The following is a 27839-nucleotide window of genomic DNA, read 5'->3' as shown; positions in this document are numbered from 1 at the left end:
TCACGTACCACTCTCTGATTATGGGTGCCACAATTTGGAACCTAAGTTACACAGGAGTTATCTGAAGGACAGTTGCTGCACATGTGGAAACAGGTCAGCACTGGAATGTAGTGAAAGCTAGATTTCAACATGGCTGCACCCATAACTAATGGAAGGTGGGGAATAATCTCATTACTATGGTTATTAATTATATTTACTCATTAAAGTCTCTTTAAAATACTATTACCAGATTGAACATGTTACCATGAATTTAATTTAAAATTATAAATATTTCATAGTAAACAATGCAGTATTTTTTTCTTAGTTTTATTAGCGATAAAATAAGTTATACTGACATATTGGTTGGTATCTGACATGCAAGGTTAAGGCAATTTAATTTTAATTCATGTACTCATTCTATTGGAAGCTATTTCAATGTACATTTCAGTCAAGTTACAGACTTCAAATTCTTAATTTAGAAATGGTACTAGCATAAAAAGAGAAATTTAAAAGAAAGATTGAGAAGTAAGTTATGTGAAATGATTAAATGTATCTATGTTTTACTAAAGAAAATCACATTACAATATAATTACCGTAATTTCAAATGATTTTTTCTTAGTATATGTAGTAATCAGGAACTTTGTTTTTTAAATTACATTTATCCAGTGTATGATATCATTACTGATTCACTAGATCAAAGCTGACATATGGACCTTTTCCAAAGTCTAAATGTACTTAAGCTAGATCAATAACAGAACCGATAACGGGCTAGATTACAAGTGGAGTGCTAATTTATTGCACGCCCATAAAAGGGCAAATTTGCCTGTTTACGGTCTCACGATAAATACCCAGCCATTACAAGTGGCTGGTTATTGCTACAGCGAGCTCACGGTAGCAATTAGTGCTCAAAAAATTAAACAGAGGTCAGACCTCTGGTTAATTTTTAAAATGTACCCCAACTGCCTCCCAAAAATGTCTTTATACTGAAATAATTTCACATTCCAAACTTCTGATGTGTCATAGTTCTATGATGTGATTGGTTGTAAAAGTGCAGGTATTACAAGAAATACTCTATATGTAAAATCTAAGATGTAGACATTGTCATATGGACAGTCTGCTTGTGACTATAGATTAGGAGGTTCAGATAAAGTAAGATTATATAGAAAATGATTAATTTTACTTTATAGAAGCTATACATGATTCAGATAGGGCATGCAATTTTAAACAACTTTCCAATTTACTTTTATCATCAAATTTGCTTTGTTCTCTTGGTATTGTTTGTTGCAAGGTAGGCTCATATGCTAATTTCTAAGCCCTTGAAGTCCGCCTCTTATCTCAGTGTATTTTGACAGTTTTTCACAGTTAGACACTGCTAGTTCATATGTGTCATATTGATATCATTGTGCTCACTCCTGTGGAGTTATTTATGAGTCAGCCCTAAATATCTAAAATGCAAAAGAACTGAGATAAGGAGGCAGTCTGCAGATGCTTTGATACAGGGTAATCACAGAGCTAAAAAGTGTATTAATATAACAGTGTTGGTTATGCAAAACTGGGGAATGGGTAATATAGGTATTATCTATCTTTTCAAACAATTACAATTTTCAAGTAGACTGTCCCTTTAAATACTGTTTTTTCACAGCTCTCTTTAGAGCAGCCAATAACAAGTTGCGTAAACCTAGTATAGGTGTGCACTGCACAGCTAATTCATATTGTCATTCATGGAGATGTGTAGCAACAAAATAGGCTTAGGATTAGGAGTTTTAATTTAAGCATAGAAAAATGATTAATTTGCTAAAAAATAATTTTAGTTTAAAATAGAATTCATACATTAAATACCAACAATTTAATGAACTGTGAAAGATATATTTTCTCTATGTTTGCAAACGTACAATGAATTTGGCAAAACAACTCTGTTTACTATTTAAGAATGATTAATACATACAGGGAGGAGGTAGTAATGTATTTATGAATCTGGCATTCTCTCATTAGTTGGTTTATCATTTTAGACAAAATACATCAAAATAATCATTCTTAGATTAGCTATGTTTACAAATTAGTATTTGGTTATGCATTTTTCATAAACATACAGCGTAATGCACACAGTACTTTCTGGTTTTTATTTTAATTGGAAGGTTGTATGTTCACAGTTTTGAGCAAATGTTTTATTATCTTATTAGGGAGAAAAAAAAACATTGAAAAATAATATCCTTCACCATAATAACTGCTGCATAAACTATCTTAAAGGGACACTGTATTTAATCCAAATCTGTAATTAGACATGTGCATTTGTGTATGTTTTTAGTATCTGAATGTGAAAGAAGGTGGCTGCTAGCGGCAATTGGCTCTTTTTGGAGCAAGCTTTCTTCTTGTGAAAGTGCATCACACTAAGATTCTCTAAACTTCGCCAGATCAGACATGGTTTTTCACGCTAACCCTTGTAGAGTGAAGTTGCAGGGAACAGGGAGATACTTTAACAACCACTTAAAGGATTGTTTTTTTTTATTTTGCAGTCTCGCTGCCAGCGGCCAAACCATGCTATTCCAGGATGCCTGCAGGAGGGAGGGAGGTCATAATAGCCCTGTCCTGCCGCTTGCGGTTAGACCCGTGCTATTATGGCCTGAAATACCTTTAAAAACCAGCGACATACAGGGTACGTTGTGGCCATTAAGGGTTTAAAAATGAAATCCAATATAAATAACACTACACTGCTTTCTGTGGAAATCATCTATTTTCGTTACTTCACACTTAGTTTTCATTTGAAATGATTAGTAGATTTTTTTCTGACAAATTTCAGTTAGTTCCATTTTTCTTCCCACTGCAATCTTGTGACAGCCATCAGCCAATCAAAACTTGCACATACGGATATTCTGTAAATTCTTGCATATGTTTAATAGGAGCTGGTGCCTCAGAAAGATAATGGAAGTTAACTGGAAAGTTGTTAAAATGGTGTGCTGTATGTGAATCATGAAAGTTTAATTTTGGCTTTAGTGTTCCTTTAACCCCTTCGCCCATATGGACATATATATGTTGTGCTATCGTACCGCACAACGTATATATTCGTCTGAGCTTCAGGAAGCTCCAGCACTGCTGAGAGCTGGAGTTCCTGAAGCTCCAGGCATCTGCCGCATATGGAGCCGGAGCGGGATCGGTGCTCTGGCTACATATGAGGGCAGATGCCTTATCGTTACAGATGGTGACACTGTGTGTGTCACCGTCTGTAACAATCTTCTGCTAGTGCTGGCGGGAGCTGTGGGCGGGAGGCGGGTGGGCGGCTCAGCAGCAGAGGAGGAAGAGAGTGGGAGCGCCCTACGCTACAGAAAAAAAAATGAAAGGGACAGAGAGGATAAGGCAGCTACACTACAGAAAATGGGATGTGGGGGGACACTACGCTACAGAAAATAATAATTAAGAAAATAAAAAAATAAAAATAAAGTTAAAAAAACAAAAAACATTTTACAGGTACTGGCAGACAGCTGCCAGTACCTAAGATGGTGGCTAATAGGTAGTGGGGGGAGGTTTAGAGAGCTGTTTGGGGGGGGGGGGGTGTCAGGGAGGTTTGGGGTAAGGGGGATCCTACACTGCAGAAAATGTAGAAATATGTATATATATATTTTATTTATATAAAAAAGCCTTAAATTTTCATATTGGCAGACTGTCTGCCAGTACCTAAGATGAGGGTGACCAGTGGGGGGTGAAGGAGGGCAGAGAGCAGTTTGGGAGGGATTAGGGGTTGGGAAGTGTCAGATGGGAGAGTAATCTCTACATTAAAGCTAACATTAATCTTTTAACCTACCTAATTACCCCTTTACAAGCAGTATGTAAATAATTGCAGTTAGAAACCCAATGTTTGTAAAAAAAAAAAAAAAAATTTTTTTTTTTTATTTGATCACATTTGGCGGTGAAATGGTGGCTTGAAATATACTAAAATGGGCCCAGATCAATACCTTAGGTTGGGTTGTCTACTTAAAAAAAAAAAAAAAATATATATATATATATATACTGTATATAGTTTTGACAGGTAAATAAAAAAAACAAGTCTCTATTTCTGTTTAAATGGAGTGATAGCAAAAATGCTAAAAATTCTCCGGTATTTTGGGCAAGTTTTTCTCTGAAAGTCCCGGTAGTGAAGGGGTTAAAACCATCTAGATTGTGTATTATTCTTTGCGTGAGGTTCCCATGCCCTGCGCTGTCGATTGCGTCCCTATTCTAATCTAGCATGTGTTCTTCCGAAATAGAGCATTTTTTTTTTAACACTAGAATATCCCTTTTCATGTAAATGAGCAGTGTTAAAAAATATTTTAGATATATGAGGTATAGTTTTTGTGATGTTGCTATGCATGTGCTTAATGATGTTTGTATTTGATAATTCTTCTGTTGGATAGCATATATAGGTTTTTTGGAAAAACATGGAAATTAAAAAACAACAACTTCTAGTTAATTCCATAGTTGATGTTCTCTCTCTACGTAAAAAAGCCAGTAATATTGTGGTTTTAAGGTACTGCTAAAGTGACATTATCTAATTCATTAGAGCATAGAATTTTTGCACAGCCCAGCTACATAACTTGTACTGCTGATTGGTAAGCCATGTCTGCTCTGGCGCAGCGACTCTCAAGATGTACTTTAACTATGTGTTTAACCCATTTGTGAGTGCACTAAAATGTCCCTTTAAATAAAAACGTTAGAATTATATGTGCTTGGTACCACATCATATTTTTGTTTCAATCACATAATTGATTTTTAAACAAACTTAAGCTCATTTACAAAACAGTGCTTAAATAATTAAAAACAAACAAAGAAAAAACAGTTGTACTAACCTGTCCAAAAGCAGATTAGGAGCGAAGGAAAGCTTTCCTGGGTGTTCCATAGAGCGCCATATTAAACCCACCATCAGAATCTCAAGCCAGGCACATTCCAGCAAATGTACTTGATCATGGAGTGTTAAATCCACAAAACCTAAAACAAAACACAAGAGTTTAATATTAGTTCCTGATGTTTGTTTTCATTTGTTATATTTACACTCAGACTCTTAAAGGGACATTATTTCTCAAACATTTGGTATCTTTTATATGAAAAGCAGCATGTCCAAATGTTTTTTAAAGGAGACTCACATTAATACTGAGAATGTCATGCATGGTTTTATGATACGCTTACTGTGCAATAACTCTACTTTTTAAGTATTTTAACTAACTTAAAGTAATCAAACAGTTAAAGGGAGATGAAACCCAACATTTTTCTTTTATGATTCAGATAGAGCATACAATTTTAAACAACTTTCCATTTTACTTCTATTATCAAATGTGCTTCATTCTCTTACTATCCTTTCGTGATGGAGCAGCAATGCCCTACTTGGAGCTAACTTAACACATCAGGTTAGCCAATGACAAGAGGCAAATATGTGCAGCCACCAATCAGCAGCTAGATCCATCAGTGCAATGCTGCTCCATGGCCTACCAAGTTATTCTTTTTAACAAAGGATGCAAAAAGAAGTAAGCCAATTAGATAAAATAAGTAATATAGAAAGTTGTTTAAAATTACATGCTCTATTCATCAAAGTTTAAGTTTCAATTTTGTGTCCAGTAAAAGCTGTTTAAAATTAAATTAAAACTAATTCTGCAGTATTGGTTTTGTACATCTTTCTTTCATGGCTGATAATGACAACGCTTTACTGAGGGAGAGGGAACCATTCCTTTCAAAGTAGGACAAAAAAAAATGTTGGTTTCTTCAGGACAGGTGCATGAGCTTTTAATAAAAACAAAAATAGAGAAATACATGTTTAAAAAATCTTTTAGAAGAAAAAAAGAAAAAGTTGAAAACAATGTTAAAAGTTAAAATGCTCTGATACGATTAGGCATAAATTTCTTATATTGTTATATACTACAAAATTTATATATAAAAAAGATTTATCAGTTAAGCAAGTGTATTTTGAACTTTGAACAAACTTCATATGCAAACAGCTGGTGAGATAAAACAGGGGGACTGCAGATGTAAAATGCTTAGAGAATATAATGACAGCTTGAGAGACACCCAATAAACTCCCCTGTAATAATAATAATAATAATTTCATTAGATACAGCCAGCAGTCTAGGGACTTTATTCAAAAAGACATGTCCACATATTTTCAACCATGTTCTCTTTAATTCAAATCATATATATAAAACTTCAGCCCCACCAAAGATTTACATTAGACCCCACTCTTGATCCTACCATGTATATATTTCCCAACTAAGCAGTTATTTTACCCCTTGGCTGCCAGTAACATTTAACAATAATTGTACTTATTTGGTTGCCAGTAACACATGTAAACACTAGAGATTTGACTCCCTTGACTGACTCTTACTTTTATCTGCTCCATATTTGTAATGTTTTGTGTCATAGGAGGCCTCTTACATTTAACACTGATGGACTTTAAAAAACTGAACATTTAAGTGTCTACTTTTGTTGTGAAGATTTTACTGGACAGCTTCCTAAAACACGAGACTATCAGGTTGAATACTGGGCACCTAGCAACCGGTCTAGCCCTTCAGTCACTTGTAGCCTCATTACATGGAGTGCAACATTTATAGCTGCTCTGTGTTCCCCCTGCAAAACAGGGTTTACAGTTTAAGGAAAGTGCATATTCTTTAATAATCTCGCCAGCCCAGAGACCTTTAGATCATTGGGCCCTTAGAGTCACAGAGAAGCAGCTTATCTTGCTCCCAAGGCCAGCTCAACCATGGGACCAAGTCAGCGACTCTCAAAACCAGACCCCTCCTGTCCTCTCTATCTCTATTGGGTACTTATAGAGCGCAAACTAATCACCCGTGAGGGTCTCAAGGCGCTAAGGGAAGGTAGATAGGAAGAAAGGGGGGAGGGGATGGGCGTTCAGTCGAAGAGCCAGGTTTTGAGGTCCTTTCTGAACTTTATAAGGGAGGTGGATTGTCTGAGGTGCACCCGGCGGGTGTTCCATGTCTTTGCTGCTATGTGGGAGAAGGATCTTCCGCCCGCTGTGGCTTTGCTGATGTGGGGGATGACTGCGAGTGCTTGGTCGGCCGATCGTAGTTGTCTGGCGGGGTTGTAGAAATTTACGCAGTGGTTTATGTATTCGGGTCCGATGTTGTGTAGGGCCTTGAACGAGTGGGTAAGGAGCTTGAAGGTGATTCTCTTGTTGATGGGGAGCCAGTGAAGGTTCCTTAGGTGTTCGGTGATGTGGCATTGGAGGGGGATGTCGAGGATGAGTCTGGCTGAGGCGTTCTGGATACGTTGGAGTCTCTTTTGGAGTTTGATGGTGGAGCCAGCGTAGAGTGTGTTGCCATAGTCCAACTGGCTGCTGACAAGGGCGTGGGTGACTGTTTTCCTGGTTTCGGTAAGGGTCCACTTGAAGATTTTTTGTAGCAGGTGGAGGATGTGGAAACATGTTGAGGTGATGGCATTGATTTGTCGGTTCATGGAGAGTGATGAGTTCAGGATGAAGCCTAGATTTCGTGCATGGTCGGTTGGGGTTGGAGGGTGACCGAGGGCTGTGGGGCACCAGTAGTCATCCCATGCAGCTTTATTGGGTCAGAGGAGGAGGACTTCGGTTTTGTCTGTGTTCAGTTTGAGCCGGTTGTCATTCATCCAGGCGGCGACTGCTGTCAGGCCCTTGTGGATGTTCTTTTTGGCGGTGGTGGGATCTCGGGTGAGTGAGATGATTAACTGGGTGTCGTCGACATAGGAGACGATGTTGAGGTTGTGGTGTCAGACGATGGCTGCGAGAGGGGCCATGTAGATGTTGAAGAGGGTGGGGCTCAGCGAAGAGCCTTGCGGTACACCACAGTTGACTGGTGGGGGTTTGGAGCAGAAGGGAGGGAGTCTGACTTTCTGGGTCCTGCCCGTGAGGAAGGAGGTGATCCATTCCAGGGCTTTGCTGCGTATGCTGGCGTTGTGTAGGCGGGTGCGGAGAGTGTTGTGGTCGACAGTGTCAAAGGCTGCTGAGAGGTCTAGGAGGATGATGGCGGCAGTTTCTCCTCGATCGAGCATGGCACGGATGTCGTCTGTGGCGGCGAGGAGGGCGGTCTCAGTGCTGTGGTTGCTTATGAAGCCGGATTGGGAGTGGTCCAGGGTGTGGTTGGCCTCAATGTGGTTGATAAGTTGGGAGTTGATGGACTTCTCTATGACTTTGGCCGGGAAGGGGAGTAGAGAGATGGGTCTGTGGGGTCTGCCAAGGGTTTCTTCAGCAGGGATTTCAGTTCTGCGTGCTTCCAGACATCCGGGAAGGTGCCGGTTTTGATGGAGCAGTTGATGGTGCGGCAGAGTTCAGGGGAGATGGTGTCACTTGCTTTGTTGAATATGTGATGAGGGCATGGGTCCGAGGGTGCACCAGAGTGGATGGATTTCATGATTCTAAGGATGTCCTCTGTGGTGAGGGGGCTCCAGATAGTCCGTGTGTGGTGCGGGGGGGCAAATTTGGGAGGGGTGTCATTGGGTGTAGGGAAGTGGGTGGTGGAGGTTGAGTTATGAGGTGTGAAACTGTTATAGATGTTGAGGATCTTGCAGAGGAAGTGGGCAGCGAGGGTATTGCAGAGGTCTTAGGAGGGTGGGATGTTGGTGGTGTCGCTGTTGGGTTTAGAGAATTCCTTGATAACTGAGAACATCTCCTTGCTGTTGTGTGCGTTAGAGTTGATTCTGTCTTGGATGGCTGTTTTTTTGGTGGTTTTTATGAGGTGGTGGTAGGTGGTGATTGCTTCCTTAAACACAGCTTTTTCCAGAAGGGTCTTGCTGGATATCCAGGCTCTTTCCAATTGTCTGCAGTGGCGTTTGGATTCCTGAAGGGCCGGGGTGAACCAGCTGGCCTTGTTGGTGGTTTGGCGGCTGGACGGTTTTTTGAGGGGGGCGAGGGTGTTGGAGCAGTCTGTAATCCAGTGGTGGAGGTTGTGGGCGGAGGAGTTGGCATCTGTGGAAGTAGGATGGGAGGTTTTGTTTAGGGTGCGGTGTAGTTGATCTTGGGTGATGTTGTTCCAGTTTCTGCGGGGCGGGTGGTACTGTCGGAGGTGGGTGGTGGGTTTGTTGAAGGAGAAGTGTATGCAGTGGTGGTCAGTCCAGAGGAGTTTTGTGATGTTATTGACTGAGATGTGGTTGCCTGAGGAGAAGATCGGGTCGAGGGTGTGGCCGGCTGCATGGGTTGGGTAGTTTACGAGTTGTTTCAGTCCGATGGTTCTGAGGTTTTCCAGGAAGGTGGAGGTGTTGAGACCATTGGGGTTATCAAGATGGAAGTTGAGGTCACTGAGGAGGATGTAGTTCGTTGAGGCGAGGGCATGGGGTGCGATGTGGTCGGTGATGGAGTCGCAGATGGCGGGACGAGGTCCGGGAGGTCTGTAGATGAGGGTGCAGCGGAGGGTGGTGTTGGGGTTGACCTGGATCTTGAAGTGTAGGTGTTCTAGGCCTGGTGAGTGGTCATCGGAGCTGGTTCGACTTGGATGGTGTGTTTGTGGATGATGGCGATGCCTCCTACAGGTCGGTTGCTGCGGTCTTTGTGGCAGATCTTGTAGCCTTCAGGTATTGCCGTGGCAATGTCTGGTGCTGATGTGGGGTTTAGCCAGGTCTCGGTGAGGAAGGCAATGTCTGGGGAGGTGGAGTCTAGCAGGTTCCAGATATCGAGGGCGTGCTTGTGGATGGAGCGGGTGTTGAGGAGGATGCAGTTGTGGTAATTGCGGCTGTTTTTGGGTGGGTTAGTTGGTTGGGTTGTGGTCCGAAGGGAAGGAGCAGTTGCGGCAGGTAAAAGGTCCTCTGTCTCTGTGGGGGAATTCAAGATGGGTCAAGTACATCTCATCCCTAGCACCCTTCGCACTTATTGCGCAATTGTGCATAGGCATTGGTTGCATGCAGGTAGGCAGGCTTAGTAAGGTCAGCGGCCAGGCTAGTAGGTGGATATTCTGATCAGTAATGTTACAACTAGGAGGGAAGTAATTTTATTCTCGGACCCAGGCAGCACAATATCTTGAGCCGGCCCTTCTTGCTCATTTTTGGCTGCTGGCTCAGATTCAGCTTATTCTTTATTCATAGCCTTTTTCTTGAGCCAAGTGATGTCTAACTCTACCCCTTCTTGCAACTTTCCATTACTCATTTCAATTTGACATTATTACAAAACAAAAAAAGAAAGAAATTGTCCAGAAGAAGACTTAAATTAATACTGAGATTGTCATCCATGGTTTTATGATACGCTTACTGTATTTAACAATAATCATCATCAGTTAATGGGAGATGAAACCCAAATTTTTTCTTTCATGATTCAAACAGAGCAAACAATTTGTTTTTTTTAATTTTATGATCAATTTTGTTTCATTCTTTTGGTATCCTTTGTTGAAGGAGCGCACTACTGGGAGGTAGCTGAGCACATTGCTAAGCCATTGAAAAGAGGCATATACGCGCAGCCACCAATCAGCATCTCGTTTCCGAGCCTTAGCCTACCTATGTTGGGTTTTCAACAAAGGATACCGAGAGAATTAAGCAAATTAGATAATAGAAGTAAACTGGAGCTTCCTGAGCTCAGACGTATATATTTATCATGCGGTATGATAGGAAAAGTACACCCCATGACATATATATATATATATATATATATGTCCATTTAGGTTAAGAGGTTAAGAGTGTTATTAAAGCTGGAACCACAGTATTCAAGATGGCTGCCACCAGTTTTATGGCCTGTTACAGTTCCACTGTCATGTGCAGAATCTCATTTTTAGATTTTATTTTTGTTTGTGTGTAAAAAGTAGATTTATGGTGATTAAAAAAAAGCAAGGAAAAGAATCTGTCCTAAATATTGCTGAGTAAACTAATTAATTTTCGAGTTCATTTAAATACCCAGACAAGCCCAGGTATTTGATTTCGCACATATTTCACAAGTACACAGTGTTTATTTTAAATATACTTGTATTGTTTCTACTGGTCTATGGCTGATTAATTATTTGTGCTTTTAATGTTAATTAATTTACAGTTGTCAATGGGAGGTCACTTTTGGACATTATAACTTTTAACTTAAAGGGACATGAAACCCAATGTTTTTCTTTCATGATTTAGAAAGAGCATGTCATTTTAAACACATTTCTAATTTACTTCTGTTATCTATTCTTTTAATATCCTTTGCTGAACAGCATATCTAGATAGGCTCCAGTAGCTGCTGATTGGTGGCTGCACATATATTCCTTGTGTGATTGGCTCACCCATGTGTATTGCTATTTCTTCAATAAAGTATATCTAAAGAATTACGCTAATTAGATATTAGAAGTAAATTGGAATGTTGTTTAAAATAGTTTACTCTATCTGAATCATGAAAGAAAAATATTGGGTTTAATGTCCCTTTAATCTTATGAAGAAAACAAGTTATTTACAGTAATGGCTGTTATGTGGGGAATTACCCAAACAAGATATTCCAATTATTATTTGAGATTACATAATGAGAACCAGCAAGTCAAATGAAATTATATTAGTCAATGAATACTCTGTTATCATTGATTTAATCATAGATGTTTTGGGGGTGTCGGTGTGCTCCCCATATTGATCATTCCCCCCTTACTTTAGATATAGAATTATAAAATATATTTATTAATTTATATTAAAGGGATATGAAACCCATAAATTTTATTTTGTTATTCAGACAGAACATACCATTTTTTTTAAAAAAAAGTCTCCAATTTGCTTCTATTTTCAAATTTTCTTCATTCACATGATATTCTTTGTTGAAGAGAAACCTAGGTAGGCATCTGGAGCACCACATGACAGGAAAAAGTGCTGCCATCTAGTGCTCTTGTAAATGGTTAACTTTCTTGCAAAACTGCTGCCATTTAGTGCTCCAGAAAAGGGCAGCTCCTAAGCATACTTGCCTGCTTTTCAACAAAAGATACCAAGAGAATGAGTACACATTGATAACAGAAGTAAATTAGAAAGTTGTTTAAAATTGCATGCTCTATCTGAATCATGAAATAATTGTTTGGGGGTCTCATATCCCTTTAATGTACACATATAGGAGAATACTTAATTATTTAATTGCACTGGTAATTATTAGTGGTCTACTTTTGACTGTTAACCCTTATATATAGTTCCTGAAGATGCCTCTGGATTTAATAAAGTTATTTTTTTTACAATTTGTTTGGATTTAATAAACACAGATTAGAGATTAACCATCTGTTTGTGTTCAATTTTGCATAAAAGTATACACACTCATGATAATTCAAAGTTATCAAAATGTTGTACTTGTAGAATCTAATTGTATCTGGGTTCTAGTAGGGAAACAAAAAGGGACATTAGGGTAAATTAAAGTAAATTGATATAAAACAGAAAATACAGTCTAGATATCATAATGTATTCAAAGCAAAGATTAGCCTATGAATAACATGCAGATATAGTTTTATAATTATATTAGTTTAAATATTGAAGATATAAGCATAAAGGTTTAGTTTCAATAAAGCAGTTAGCGCTGTCATGTTTAAACTTAAATTTCCCCATGCCTATCTCTCCTGCTGAGAATGATTAGAAACATATATACAACAGGCAAAAAAATAAACTGTGCAAAACAAAGCTGTGTGGAAGCCCTGTTGGATCATTGCTTTAACCCCTTAATGACCGCAGCACTTTTCCATTTTCTGTCCGTTTGGGACCAAGGCTATTTTTACATTTTTGCGGTGTTTGTGTTTAGCTGTAATTTTCCTCTTACTCATTTACTGTACCCACACATATTATATACCGTTTTTCTCGCCATTAAATGGACTTTCAAAAGATACCATTATTTTCATCATATCTTATAATTTACTATAAAAAACATTATAAAATATGAAGGAAAAATGGAAAAAAACACACTTTTTCTAACTTTGACCCCCAAAATCTGTTACACATCTACAACCACCAATAAACACCCATGCTAAATAGTTTCTAAATTTTGTCCTGAGTTTAGAAATACCCAATGTTTACATCTTCTTTGCTTTTTTTGCAAGTTATAGGGCCATAAATACAAGTAGCACTTTGCTATTTCCAAACCACTTTTTTTCAAAATTAGCGCTAGTTACATTGGGACACTAATATCTTTCAGGAATCCCTGAATATCTATTGACATGTATATATGTTTTTTTAGAAGACATCCCAAAGTATTGATCTAGGCCCATTTTGGTATATTTCATGCCACTATTTCACCGCCAAATGCGATCAAATAAAAAAAATTGTTCACTTTTTCACAAAATTTTTCACAAACTTTAGGTTTCTCACTGAAATTATTTACAAACAACTTATGCAATTATAGAATAAATGGTTGTAAATGCTTCTCTGGGATCCCCTTTGTTCAGAAATAGCAGACATATATGGCTTTGGCTTTGCTTTTTGGTAATTAGAAGGCTGCTAAATGCCACTGCGCACAATACGTGTATTATGCCCAGCATTGAAGGGGTTAATTAGGGAGCATGTAGGGAGCTTCTAGGGTTAATTTTAGCTTAAGTGTAGTGTAGTAGACAACCCCAAGTATTGATCTAGGCCCATTTTGGTATATTTCATGCCACCATTTCACCGCCAAATGCGATCAAAGTAAAAAAAAATGTTAATTTTTTCACAATTTTAGGTTTCTCACTGAAATTATTTACAAACAGCTTGTGCAATTATGGCACAAATGGTTGTAAATGCTTCTCTGGGATGCCCTTTGTTCAGAAATAGCAGACATATATGACTTTGGCGTTGCTTTATGGTAATTAGAAAGTCGCTAAATGCTGCTGCGCATCACACGTGTATTATGGCTAGCAGTGAAGGGGTTAATTAGGTAGTTTGTAGGGAGCTTGCAGGGTTAATTTTAGCTTTAGTGTAGAGATTAGCCTCCCACCTGACACATCCCACCCCCTGATCCCTCCCAAACAGCTCCCTTCTCTCCCCCACCCCACAATTGTCCCCGCCATCTTAAGTACTGGCAGAAAGTCTGCCAGTACTAAAATAAAAGTTTTTTTTTTTTTTAAAGAAAAAAAAAAAAAGCATATTTACATATGCTGTGTTTAGGATCCCCCCCTTAACCCCCAACCTCCCTGATCCCCCCCAAAACAGCTCTCTACGCCTCCCTCTCAGCCTTATTGGGGGCCATCTTGGGTACTGGCAGCTGTCTGCCAGTACCCATTTTGAACAATCAAATGTTTATTATTTTTTTTAAAAAATTTCTGTAGTGTAGCTCAATCGCCCCCCCCACCACCTAAATCACACAAGGGCTTTTTTATTTATTTAAATTTTGTCCCACTTTTATTGTTTTGGGGACACATTTTTTCCGTAGTGTAGCGGTTCCCACCCGCTCCCTCCCCGTGCACGCGCCCGCCCCCGCCCCCTCGTGCACGTGCGCGCACCCGCGCGCGCCCCCGGACTCCCCCGCCCACGATCCCGCCCCCCTCCACATGACCAGGGCCATCGATGGCCGCCACCCACCTCCCATACCGGCTCCCACCCACCAACGATACCGGCCATCGATGTCCGGTGCAGAGAGGGCCACAGAGTGGCTCTCTCTGCATCGGATGGCCGTGAAAGGTTATTGCAGGATGCCTCCATATCGAGGCATCACTGCAATAATCGGAAAGCAGCTGGAAGCGAGCAGGATCGCTTCCAGCTGCTTTCCACACCGAGGACGTGCAGGGTACGTTCTCAGGCGTTAACTGCCTTTTTTCTGAGGACGTACCCTGCACGTCCTCGGTCGTTAAGGGGTTAATAATCAAACAGCTTTATTAGTCTCTTTTATTGCGGGGAAAACAAGTTCAAACATGGGGCACCCATTGCTTCATATAAACCCAGTGGTGATTAGAAAACCAACAATTTTTAGAATTGAATTACAGGAAAAATGGGACAAAATAAATAACAAAAGTATATTTCACATAATTAAACATTTTGATTTTACAATCTCATACTGTTTAATATCCCTTTAAGCTATTTTTTCATGCGCAACTTAGAAAGAGCTTATTAATGTAGCACATATAGCATCATTAAATCTGTGAATCAACAAAGCAAACAATAGCAAGACAGTATAAAGCGACCACAATTTGCCCTCACCATTTAGTGCTTCTAGTAACCAATGAGCACAGTAGTGAATCATATCATAATAAAATGAATTGAGAAATTGGAGGAGACAAAACCAGCAACTGACACTACTTTATCAACGGAGAAGGTGCAGAAAAATGTCCTGTGGGAATCTCTTGATGTCTGATAATATCTTCCACATTCTAAGGTAATCTCGTTCCTGCACACACATCCTACCTGACTTGTAGCAAGAGTGTATTTTTACAGGGCTGTTGGGTCTACCCCACTTGTATACCTTCTCTCTTTCTTTCTTTCTTTCTTTCTTTCTTTCTTTCTTTCTTTCTTTCTTTCTTTCTTTCTTTCTTTCTTTCTTTCTTTCTTTCTCACTTTCTTTCTTTGTCTCTCTCCCTTTCTTTCTTTCTTTCTTTCTCTTTCTTTCTTTCTTTCTTTCTTTCTTTCTCTCTTTCTTTCTTTCTTTCTTTCTTTCTTTCTTTTTCTGTATTTCTTTCTTTCTTTTTCTATGTTTCTTTCTCCCTTTCTTTCTTTTCTCTGTTTCTTTCTTTTTCTTTCTCTCCTTTTCTCCGTTTCTCTCTCTTTTTCTCTCTCTTTTTCTCTTTTTCTTTCTTTCTCTCCCTCCCTTTCTCTCTCTTTCTCTCTCTCTCTCTCTCTCTCTTCCTCTCTCTCTTCCTCTCTCTCTTCCTCTCTCTCTCTCTCTCTCTCTCTCTCTCTCTCTCTTTCTTCTTGGGAATTCAACTTGTTGAAAGCTTAATAAATTTGAAAACCCACCTGTTTAAGGTATATATTTTTTTTCACTTTAGAATGCTGTGTAAGGGAAAAAGCCTTTTTACAATATACCTAATTAACATAGAAGTCCAATGGCAAGAAACTTAATGCATACAACTTTAATGTAGAATATATTACATAGTTCTTACTTAATATATTATTCCAATATATTATTCCATAAAGTACCTAACAGAATATGTTAGTCATATAATATTAATATAAAAGTAACATAAAAAGTAATATAGTTATACAAGGCTGATTGTAACTTACCTATAATGAATACTGATCTATGTTTTTAATATTTCTATGTAATGTTTAAGATGCCTTAAAGTAAAAAAATTAAACTTTCATGATTCAGATAAAGCAAAGGATTTGAAACAAGTCTGGAAGTTAGCATGCGTTGGTTTTCGCTCATGCACAAACTTTTTACGTTCAAATTTTAATCTGCACACAACCCGCGTGCAAAGTTAATGCTCGAGCAGTTGCTTAAATAGCAAGCCACGGCATAGAGGTTCAGCTGATCCCGGACTTGCTCCGTTTCGGTGTAACAGTTGGCTGATTGGTAGAATAGGTTTGTGCAGGGCTCTGTCCCCGGCGAGTGCCATGTCTGCCTTCCATAGCGAGGTGCGAGTAAGTAGCAGCCCTGGAGTCCAATCCTACCAGTTCAATAGGCCAGAATCTCAATGAGACCAGACACTCTGCACGGTCCACTAGTCTGCCTCAAAACTGAGGATTCTCTGGGGTGAGTGCTGATAGAGCAAACTTGTTGCTCACCTTATAAACAGCTGGTAGAAGGCTTCTCTGTGTCATCGGGGCTATCGGTGTAACTTTTGTTCATGGGGTTAAGGCATACTCCTCCTTTTGTTTCAAAGGGAAACATTCACCAATTAACCTGTGGAGTCGCTTGTAGTGGTCCTCAAGTAGCGCTAACACCGCTTTTTCCAACGCCTGGCCCTCCATGGCAGCTACTGTTTAGAGTGTAGTGGCGGATATTGGTTATTGACCTTAGAATTTCGCAATGGAATCCAGTTTCCCCTACTGTACACATGGCCCAATGATTGCTTATTCAAATATTTATCCTATTAAAGGATATCTTAACCCCAGAGTCTGGGTGGGGTTATTCTGCGGCAGCCCCAGAACCAGAACATAGGCAGAAACACAGTCGGATCCTCAATATTGAGCATCTGTCAGGTCCCTGTTGCGAAAACGTTCACAAATGTATAAAATATAGAAGATTTACTGTAGATAACTTATATAAAGTCATTCAATCTCCAGGAGCTTCACAAAGACGCGTAACCTAAGTTACAAATACACCTAACACTACACTATCATTAAATTAATTACATAAATAAACTACAATTAGCTAAACTAAAATACAATTAAAGAAACTAATCTATAATACAAAAATAAACAAACACTAAATTACAAAAAATAAAAAAATATTACAAGAACTAAACTTGTAATTAAACTAATTACACCTAATCTAAGCCCCCTAATAAAATAAAAAATCCCCCCAAAATAAAAAAAATGCCCTACCCTATTCTAAATTACAAAAGTAATCAGCTCTTTTACCAGCCCTTAAAAGGTCTTTTTGCGGGGCATTGCCCCTAGGTAATCAGCTCTTTTACCTGAAAATAAAAATACAATAACCCCCCCCAACATTACAACCCACCACCCACATACCCCTACTCTAACCCACCCAAACCCCCCTTAAATAAACCTAACAGTAACCCCCTGAAGATCTCCCTACCTTGAGTCGTCTTCACTCAGCCGAGCCGAATTCTTCATCCAACCGGGGCAAGAAGATGTCCTCCATCCGGTAGAAGTCTTCATCCAACCAGGGCAAGAAGAGGTCCTCCATCCGGTAGAAGTCTTCATCCAGGCGGCGTCTTCAATCTTCATCCATCCGGAGCGGAGCGGAGCCATCTTCAAAGGAGCCGAGACGGAGCCATCCTCTTCAACCGACGACTTCCCGACGAATGAAGGTTCCTTTAAGGGACGTCATCCAAGATGACGTCCCTTCAATTCCGATTGGCTGATAGGATTCTATCAGCCAATCGGAATTAAGGTAGGAAAAATCTGATTGGCTGATGCAATCAGCCAATCAGATTGAAGTTCAGTCCGATTGGCTGATGCAATCAGCCAATCGTATTGAGCTCGCATTCTATTGGCTGATTGGAACAGCCAATAGAATGCGAGCTCAATCTGATTGGCTGATTGAATCAGCCAATCAGATTTTTCCTACCTTAATTCCGATTGGCTGAATCCTATCAGCCAATCGGAATTGAAGGGACGCCATCTTAGATGACGTCCCTTAAAGGAACCTTCATTCGTCGGGAAGTCGTCAGTTGAAGAGGATGGCTCTGCATCGGCTCCTTTGAAGATGGCTCCGCTCCGCTCCGGATGGATGAAGATTGAAGATGCCGCCTGGTTGAAGACTTCTACCGGATGAAGGACCTCCTCTGCGCACCTTGGATGAAGAATTCGGCTTGGCTGGGTGAAGACGACTCAAGGTAGGATGATCTTCAGGGGGTTAGCAATAGGTTTTTTTAAGGGGGGTTTGGGTGGGTTAGAGTAGGGGTATGTGGGTGGTGGATTGTAATGTTGGGGGGGGTATTGTATTTTTATTTTCAGGTAAAAGAGCTGATTACTTTGGGGCAATGCCCCGCAAAAAGCCCTTTTAAGGGCTGGTAAAAGAGATGATTACTTTTGTAATTTAGAATAAGGTAGGGCATTTTTTATTTTTGGGGGATGTTTTATTTTATTAGGGGGCTTAGATTAGGTGTAATTAGTTTAAACTTCTTGTAATATTTTTTGTAATTTTGTGGGGTTTTTTTGTATTATAGATTAGTTTATTTAATTGTATTTTAGTTTAGCTAATTGTAGTTAATTTATTTAATTAATTTAATGATAGTGTAGTGTTAGGTGTATTTGTAACTTAGGTTAGGATTTATTTTACAGGTAATTTTGTACTTATTTTAACTAGGTAGCTATTTAATAGTTATTAACTATTTAATAGTTATTGTACATAGTTAAATAAATACAAAGTTGCCTGTAAAATAAATATAAATTCTAAAATAGCTAAAATGTAACTATTAGTTATATTGTAGCTATATTAGGGTTTATTTGATAGGTAAGTATTTAGCTTTAAATAGGAATAATTTATTTAATTATAGGAATATTATTTCGATTAATTAAAATTATATTTAACTTAGGGGGGTGTTAGGGTTAGCGTTAGAGCTAGGTTTAGGGGTTAATACATTTATTATAGTGGCGGCGAGGTCCGGTCGGCAGATTAGGGGTTAATAAGTGTAGTTAGGTAGTGGCGACGTTGGGGGGGCAGATTAGGGGTTAATAAATATAATGTAGATGTCAGCGATGTTAGGGGCAGCAGATTAGGGGTTCATAGCTATAATGTAGGTGGCGGCGGTGTCCGGTCGGCAGATTAGGGGTTAAAAAATGTTATTAGAGGGTTGGCGATGTGGGGGGCCTCGGTTTAGGGGTACATAGGTAGTTTATGGGTGTTAGTGTACTTTATAGCACAGTAGTTAGGAGCTTTATATTCCGGGGTTAGCCCATAAAGCTCTTAACTACTGACTTTTTTTTGTCGGTAGGAGTCTTGTCGGTAGAGGCTCTACTACTTTGGATTTTTAAAATTACTATTTTCATACTGCACTAATGTATGCATCTCCTTCTCATACGAAAATGGATTATATGCACCAAAGCGAGACCTGTTTTCAGGGTTAAAGGTGGCTATAGATAATTCCACCAGGGGAATAGAAGTACTGGCGAACATTCTTGAATAATCTTGCCAGCCTAGAGACCTCAGATCATCGGGCACTTTGAATGAAAGAGATTTGTTTCCTCAAATCACAATACAAAATATTCACAGAAAAAAACAAGAAGGCGAAGGATGCTATAGAAGGTTTCTAACACATTCTAAACCTGAAAACTAATTGCATCAAGTTTATGTAAGATTGCTTGATTCACCACCATTGTGAAAATCATCATGCAAGGGAGGGAAAAAGGAAAAATTCTAAACAGAGACATTCTTTATGAAAAATCATAAACGTGTACATATATTGTCATCAAAATTGTTATCCCTTACAATAATTTAAATACTGGCATTGCCATAGTTGGTTGCTCCGCGTCGGATGTCTTGAAGATGGACCTGCTCCGCGCCGGATGGATGAAGATAGAAGATGCCGTCTTGATGAAGACTTCTGCCCGTCTGGAGGACCACTTCGCCCGGCTTGGATAAAGACTTTTCCCTGCTTCATTGAGGACTTCGGCCAGGCTTGGATGAAGACGTCTCCCGGTAAGTCGATCTTCAGGGGGTTAGTGTTAGGTTTTTTTAAGGGTGTATTGGGTGTGTTTTATTTTTAGGTTAGGGGCTTTGGGCCTGCAAAAGAGCTAACTGCCCTTTTAAGGGCAATGCCCATCCAAATGCCCTTTTCAGGGCAATGGGGAGCTTAGGTTTTTTTAGATAGTATTTTATTTGGGGGGTTGGTTGTGTGGGTGGTGGGTTTTACTGTTGGGGGGTTGTTTGTATTTTTTTTTTACAGGTAAAAGAGCTGATTACTTTGGGGCAATGCCCCGCAAAAGACCCTTTTAAGGGCTATTGGTAGTTTAGTTTAGGCTAGGGTTTTTTTTTATTTTGGGGGGCTTTTTTATTTTAATAGGGCTATTAGATTAGGTGTAATTAGTTTCAATATCTGTAATTTGTTTATTATTTTCTGTAATTTAGTGTTTGTTTGTTTTTGTACTTTAGCTAATTTAATTTAATTTAGGTAATTGTATTTAATTTTGTTAATTTATTTAATTATAGTGTAGTGTTAGGTGTTAGTGTAACTTAGGTTAGGTTTTATTTTACAGGTACTTTTTTTTTTTAGCTAGGTAGTTATTAAATAGTTAATAACTATTTAATAACTATTCTACCTAGTTAAAATAAATACAAACTTGCCTGTAAAATAAAAATAAACCCTAAGATAGCTACAATGTAACTATTAGTGATATTGTAGCTAGCTTACTATTTATTTTACATGTAAGTATTTAGTTTTAAATAGGAATAATTTATTTAATGATAGGAATATTTATTTAGATTTATTGTAATTATATTTAAGTTAGGGGGTGTTAGGGTTAGGGTTAGACTTAGGTTTAAGGGTTAATAACTTTAATATAGTGGCGGTGACGTTGGGGGCGGCAGATTAGGGGTTAAAAAGTGACGGTAGGTTGCAGCGACATTGGGGACGGAAGATTAGGGGTTAATAAATATAATGTAGGTGTCGGTGATGTTGGGGGCAGCAGATTAGGGGTTCATAAGTATAATATAGGTGGCGGCGGTGTCCAGAGCGGCAGATTAGAGGTTAATAATATAATGCAGGTGTCGACAATGTCGGGGGCGGCAGATTAGGGGTTAATAAGTGTAAGATTAGGGGTGTTTAGACTCGGGGTTCATGTTAGGGTGTTAGGTGTAAACATAAATTGTATTTCCCCATAGGAATCAATGGGGCTGCGTTAAGGAGTTTTATGCTGCTTTTTTGCAGGTGTTAGACTTTTTTTCAGCCGGCTCTCCCCGTTGATTCCTATGGGGAAATCGTGCACGAGCACGTACGACCAGCTCACCGCTGACTTAAGCAGCACTGGTATTGGAGTGCAGTAATGAGCAAAATTTTGCTCAATGCTCACTTCTTGTCTTTTAACGACGGGTTTCTGAAAACCAGTAATACCAGCGCTGCATGTAAGTGAGGGAAAACTGCTCGTTAGCACCACACAGCCTCTAACGCAAAACTCGTAGTCTCGGCCTATGATTTTCCTCCAGTTATATATTTAATAAGGAAACCAATCTCTCACACAAAATTTCCTTTCTCTCAAAAGCTACTGTATGTACAAAAGGAAATGCTTATTATCTGATTCCTATGTCTAAAATGAAAAATAAATCTCTATGAGCTTTAGCAGTGAAAGCAGTAGATTGTGCAGTTATATAGACCATATCCTATCCATGTGCATAACAGAGAAAAGTACTTGCTAAATGCCTTTTATTGGCAACATTATAGGTAAATGAAAAGTACAAATATTAGGCAGACTCCAGCTTTTTGCTCCTACTCTAGCAACAATTACATCAGCAGTAACTTTGCTTTAAATGATAGATTAAAATAGATAGATAAATAAATAGATAGATAAAATAGATTAAAAGCTTTCATTTGCAGACAGGAATTAATGTGCACTTAGAATGCCTGCATCTACTTTTGGAACTTGTTTCCTATTCCAAAAAAAAAACAAAAAACAGAAAGAGAAAAATTATAATATTGCTTGAATCTGGAGGGATAAAGACCCAGAAAATACTAAGGGCTTAATGTACTAAGCAGAGTAAGCTGCGTTTGAGCCCTTGCGTGGCAGGCTCGCACATGCTCTGAGATGGTGTATTGGAATCACCACTGAACCAAGATTGCTCAGGGTAATTGACAGGTGATTGATAGGACCCTTAAAGTGAAAGTAAAGTTATACAATCCTTATTAATGCCATGGTTTACAATTATCCTATTATATCTTGTCGCTAAGTTTTTTTTTTTTGGTATTCCTTCTTATTTGTAATATTTCATATTTACACCCCTTATTGTCTCGTATCTTCCTCCGCCCCCCTTCATTTCCTGCTTTTGTTATTTTACACGTAAGAGCAGTCCCACTCGATCTTACGTGTTAATCCGTGTGCATTCTTGAGAACTTACATTTATTGCGCATGCGTGCTTAGTGCTGATGCATCTAAGTCATTGGCTGTTTCCCTGTATAGCTCAATGCGCATGCGTGTCTCATGGACGCGCTTCTAGACACGGAGTACATTCAATGAGACACGCATGCTCATATTAATGTGGGGGCATTGTAATGTAATTTCCAGACGCCACTGGGGGACCAATAGAAATATTGATAGCGATATTCATCATCGCAAAATAAAGATTTTTTTTGAGCCAGGCAGAGGAACGGTGATATAGCGAGGCAAAATAAAAGGTACATTTTACTGATAAACATATAATATTTAAAAATATCATGAAGTCAAGTTATTTTGCGCTATATTTTGCTTTGCAGCATAGAGGTGCTGACAACTTTACTTTTCCTTTAAGCAATTCCCAAAACAGGATATCTGAAATCACTGTAGAAATAGGGAACAACCTATCGCTTTTAACTATGACCTCAAACAAGTTGATTCTCTTCCTTGTGATCCAAGGTAAAAAAACAAACAAAAAACCTGCTTTAAACAGATATTTAGAATGATCTTAGCTACAAGTTGAAGCTGACAACCACAAAGTAAGGTGCACATGTAGACTCGGCTGATAAAGGAATAACTTTATTGACAAATTCTTAAAACAAGCATGTGTATAAAAAGCTGCAATACACACTCCAAAGGCTCAACGGGAGGAAAGTCCCCACTCAAGAGACTGTACACTGACGCGTTTCGGCTCCAAGCGTAGCTACAAGTTAAAGCATAACCTAAATTCAGAAGAGACAGCGAATAGCATGCTAATATTTGGACTTAAATTAATTACAAGACATTTTTTATTGAGTTGATAGAGAAATAACATATCAGCCAAGTCTTTACATTTTTAAAACAATTTAACATAATTTTTACTGCAATTATTTATCAAACTACACCCCCCATTTGTCTTATTTAAAGGAGCCATTCTGAGCCTTAGTCCACAGACAACAAGACTTGCCATGGTCATAAACTTAGTATCAGGTAAAGCCAAGTAGGCACAGATATATAACAGATTTAGCCTTCAGAAGTCATCAGGGTGCATTTCATGTTATAAGAAATAGAAATGGCTCAATTTACATGAAAATGGGGAACACAAAAATAATGAAAATTTACTGCAAAGTTGTTTCAATACACATCACTAAATATTTTATATAAAAATCTCAAGGTGCTTACTGTCACTTTAAATATGGCTTGGGCCATATTAAAATGCAATAGCTGCTCTGAAGTACATAAGTTGCCTCAAAAAGTGTGCATATAAAAAGATAAATTGAAAAATCTTTAGTGTCCCTTTAATTATTCACATGGGTGTTACAAGTTCTTGCCTTGTTCCAAGTAAATGACACATTATAAGGTTAAAGATGAAACTCCAAGCTTCACTGATATCAGTGCTGGTATATTGTACCATTGGTTACTAGAACTGATATCTACGTTAGACAGTTAGAAATTCAGAGCTTTGCATATTAGGTGTTTGTATTGATCGCTATCAATAATAATAAGGGAGCTATAAGGGTAATATTATATTCTCAGGGCCAGATTACGAGTGGTACGCTAACATTTATGAGTGAGCAAATTAAGCTTATCACGGCTGTTTGTGCGCGTCGGATGTAGCACTCGTATTACAAGCTGAAAATAAACCTGATCGCTTGAGCACAATTTAACGCACGCTCTGGTTAACTGTTTCGCAAAACAAAAAAAATTCATAAAACACATCAAAAGTAGGTTTAAAAGTAAAGTTACACTCATAATAACTGATAATATAAAATTACCAATAGGGGCGCTAAATAACACAGATAACTGAAATGTGATGATACTGGCACCAAATTGTAATACAAGTAATAGTATTCAAAAATATACACAGAATTGCTAAACCATGTATAATACCACAAAATCCAGATTTATCCACTGACAGTGGAGTGTCCCAAAGTTAATGATCTTCAGGGTATCTCAATAGCGTGAAGGAAACAATCAATGCAAATATCCAGCTCGTGCCATATAGCACTATCTGTGTGCTTGAAAAAAATGATTGGCCGCTAGTAGGGGGTGTCAATCAGCCCCATCGTATAGGATCAGGTGAATTGATGTCTGAAGCCTCAGAGCAGGTGAACAAGTTATGGAGCAGCGGTCTTTAGAGCTTGATAATTCGGCCCCCATTTATTTACTGTAAATATCTGACATTCCAATGTTCTTCACATAGCAGAATATGTTCTAGGTATTTTTAACTATATATTCCAATATATATCTATACATATATATATATATATATATATATATGTATATATATATATATATGTATATATATATATATATATATATATATATATATATATATATATATATATATATATATATATGTATAGAGATATTTTGTACCAAAATACTATCATATATATATATATATATATATATATATATATATATATACATATATATATATATATATATATATATATATACATATATATATATATATATATATATATATATAAATATTTATGAATAAATAGACAATATTCTGCTATGTGAAGAACATTGGCATGTGAAATATTCATATTTTTATGTTCAGTTAATGCACTTGAGAATATGCGATCGGGTTTTCGTACGAGTAAGGTGTTAGTTTTTTCCACACCTTTTTTGCTCCAGTGACTTCAATGGGGAATACCTTAACGCGGTCATGATATTCTAACATCAGCTTTTGTGAGCATTGGGTTAGTGGGCAATCAAAAACTTTTAAATTTTAACTTGTTACACGAGCGCAACCCGACGCATGCAAAAAGCTTACTTCTAATGGAGTTATCGCGTGAGCAGGAGACTCAAATACCACTCCACTCATAATCTGGCCCTTAATAGGCAGAAATCAAAGAATACTTTCAATACATTTTACTGTTCCTTAATAACTATTGATGTAATATATGCCAGCTTTTGTCTCCAACTTCCCCTTGAGTTGTAAGCACTTTAGAGAGCTTGACCCTGTAAACCAGGACATATCAATATTGGCACTCCAGAGGTTTTGGAACTACATCTCCCATGATGCTCAGCCAGCTGATGCTCAGCCATCTTTAAGAGTCTGAGCATCACTGGAAATATAGTTCCAAAACCTCTGGAGTGTCAAAGTTGATCACCCCTGCTGTAAACTTTCTGTCCCAGTCTGCTTCCCTGTCTTATCTTTATCTACTGAACCCCCTGTATAGTGCTGTGGAAGTTGTTGGTAGATAAAAAAGATAACAACAATTGTATACATCACAATTCTGAAAAGCAAACTTAAATTTCATACATTTCACTCTGAGGTTAATCTCATGAATGTAACATGAGGTATTAAAATGATCTATTTTACTGCTCTACTCTTCATTACCTTTTAAATAGAGCTTCTACATATATTCCAAGAACTAAATGCAACAACATTTAGAAAATCTAACATGTCCAAAAAAAAAGTCTTGATAAAATGTCCAGTAGTCAAGTTTTACATGACAGCACTGAAAGCTGAGACAAATCGTTCACAGAAATTACTGTGAAACGAGCATATTTCTGTCACAGTTATAATTTAGAATTGCACTGGAAATGTACCGACTGACATTTTGGAACATTTATTATGAGCTGACTAAAAAAAAAGATTTTTATAATAGTATTTAATAAAGTCTTCATGTAAAAATAAAATAAAAACTACTATAATTTTATATGTTAAAAAAGAAATAATTTAATAAAATACATTAATTATTGTTCTATATTGTTCTAAATATAATGACATTTTTTTTACATGTTTCTAACAGTGGTAAAATTGTGATTTGGTACCTCAGCTCACACTACAAATCATGAAAATGTTTTTAAAGGGACAGAAAACCCACATTTTTTCTTTCATGATTTGTAGAGAGCATGTGATAAACAACTTTCTTGGGCGCGATCCGATATAGATCGCAGTTTGCGGCGCAAGCGAGGGAACCGGCGTCGCCCGCAGTTTCAGCTCGCAACTCGAGCTATCCCATATAAGTCGCCGTCAGATGCTAACGTGCCGTAAGTCTGACAAACCAGCGATGTCCAGAAATCTGCGTAAGTACAAATTTCTGGCGTCGCCAGTGACTTGCGCCACGTTAGAAACTGCCGGCGCCTATAAAACCTGACTAAAGTCTAAAACACCCGCACTGTCTAACACGCCTCCCTAACATAGCCCGACAAGTCTAACCCTCTATCCGCTATCCCCCCTCACTATCCTAACAATAAAAAAGCTATTAACCCCTAAACCGCCGCTCCCGTACCCCGCCGCAACCTAATAAAGTTATTAACCCCTAAACCGCCGCTCCCGTACCCCGCCGCCAGCTATATTATATCTATAACCCCCTAAAGTGAGCCCCTAACACCGCCGCCATCTATATTAAAATTATTAACCCCCAATGTAAGCCCCTTACACCGCCGCCATCTCTATTAAAATGATTAACCCCTTATTTAATCTACCTACCCCGCCGCCAGCTATATTATCTATATTAACCCTAAGTATATTATAGTTAATATAGGTATTACATTATATATATTAACTATATTAATCCTAATTATATTAGGGTTAATATAGTTACTATAGTATTTATATTAACTATATTAACTCTATCTAACCCTAACACCCCTAACTAAATTTATATTAAATTAATCTAATTCATTTATAAACTAAAATGTTCCTATTTAAATCTAAATACTTACCTATAAAATAAACCCTAAGATAGCTACAATATAATTAATAATTACATTGTAGCTATGTTAGGGTTAATATTTATTTTACAGGTAAATTGTTAATTATTTTAACTAGGTATAATAGCTATTAAATAGTTATTAACTATTTAATATCTACCTAGTTAAAATAATTACCCAATTACCTGTAAAATAAATCCTAACCTAAGTTACAAATACACCTACACTATCAATAAATTAAATAAACTACAAACATCTATCTAAAAATACAATTAAATTAACTAAACTAAATTACAAAAAAAAAAAAACCACTAAATTACAAAAAATAAAAAAAATTACAAGATTTTTAAGCTAATTACACCTATTCTAAGCCCCCTAATAAAATAATAAACCCCCAAAATAAAAAAAATTCCCTGCCCTATTCTAAATTAAACAAATTTCAAAGCTCTTTACCTTACCAGCCCTTAAAAGGGCCTTTTGTGGGGCATGCCCCAAAGAATTCAGCTCTTTTGCATACAAATACAATACCCCCCCCCATTACAACCCACCACCCACATACCCCTATTCTAAAACCACCCAAACCCCCCTTAAAAAAGCCTAACACTACCCCCCTGAAGATCTCCCTACCTTGTCTTCACCACACCGGGCCGAACTCCTGATCCGATCCGGGCGATGTC

At 38.1% G+C, this 27839-nt stretch overlaps 1 protein-coding gene across 1 annotated transcript in view; it reads right to left on the bottom strand.

Moving 5' to 3' along the window:
• The window catches only part of ESR1 (estrogen receptor 1), a 401155-nt gene that overhangs the window by 63153 nt on the left and 310163 nt on the right, over window positions 1-27839 (bottom strand). Inside the window, exon 5 of the mRNA XM_053709268.1 lies at window positions 4797-4935. Coding sequence (XP_053565243.1) covers window positions 4797-4935 — 139 coding nt within the window. The remainder of the gene's footprint in view (window positions 1-4796; window positions 4936-27839) is intronic.

Source organism: Bombina bombina, chromosome 4 (genome assembly GCF_027579735.1).
Source record: "Bombina bombina isolate aBomBom1 chromosome 4, aBomBom1.pri, whole genome shotgun sequence".
NCBI lineage: Eukaryota > Metazoa > Chordata > Amphibia > Anura > Bombinatoridae > Bombina > Bombina bombina.
Note: the sequence above shows the minus strand (reverse complement) of the source record. Positions and strands in the feature narration are given on the sequence as shown.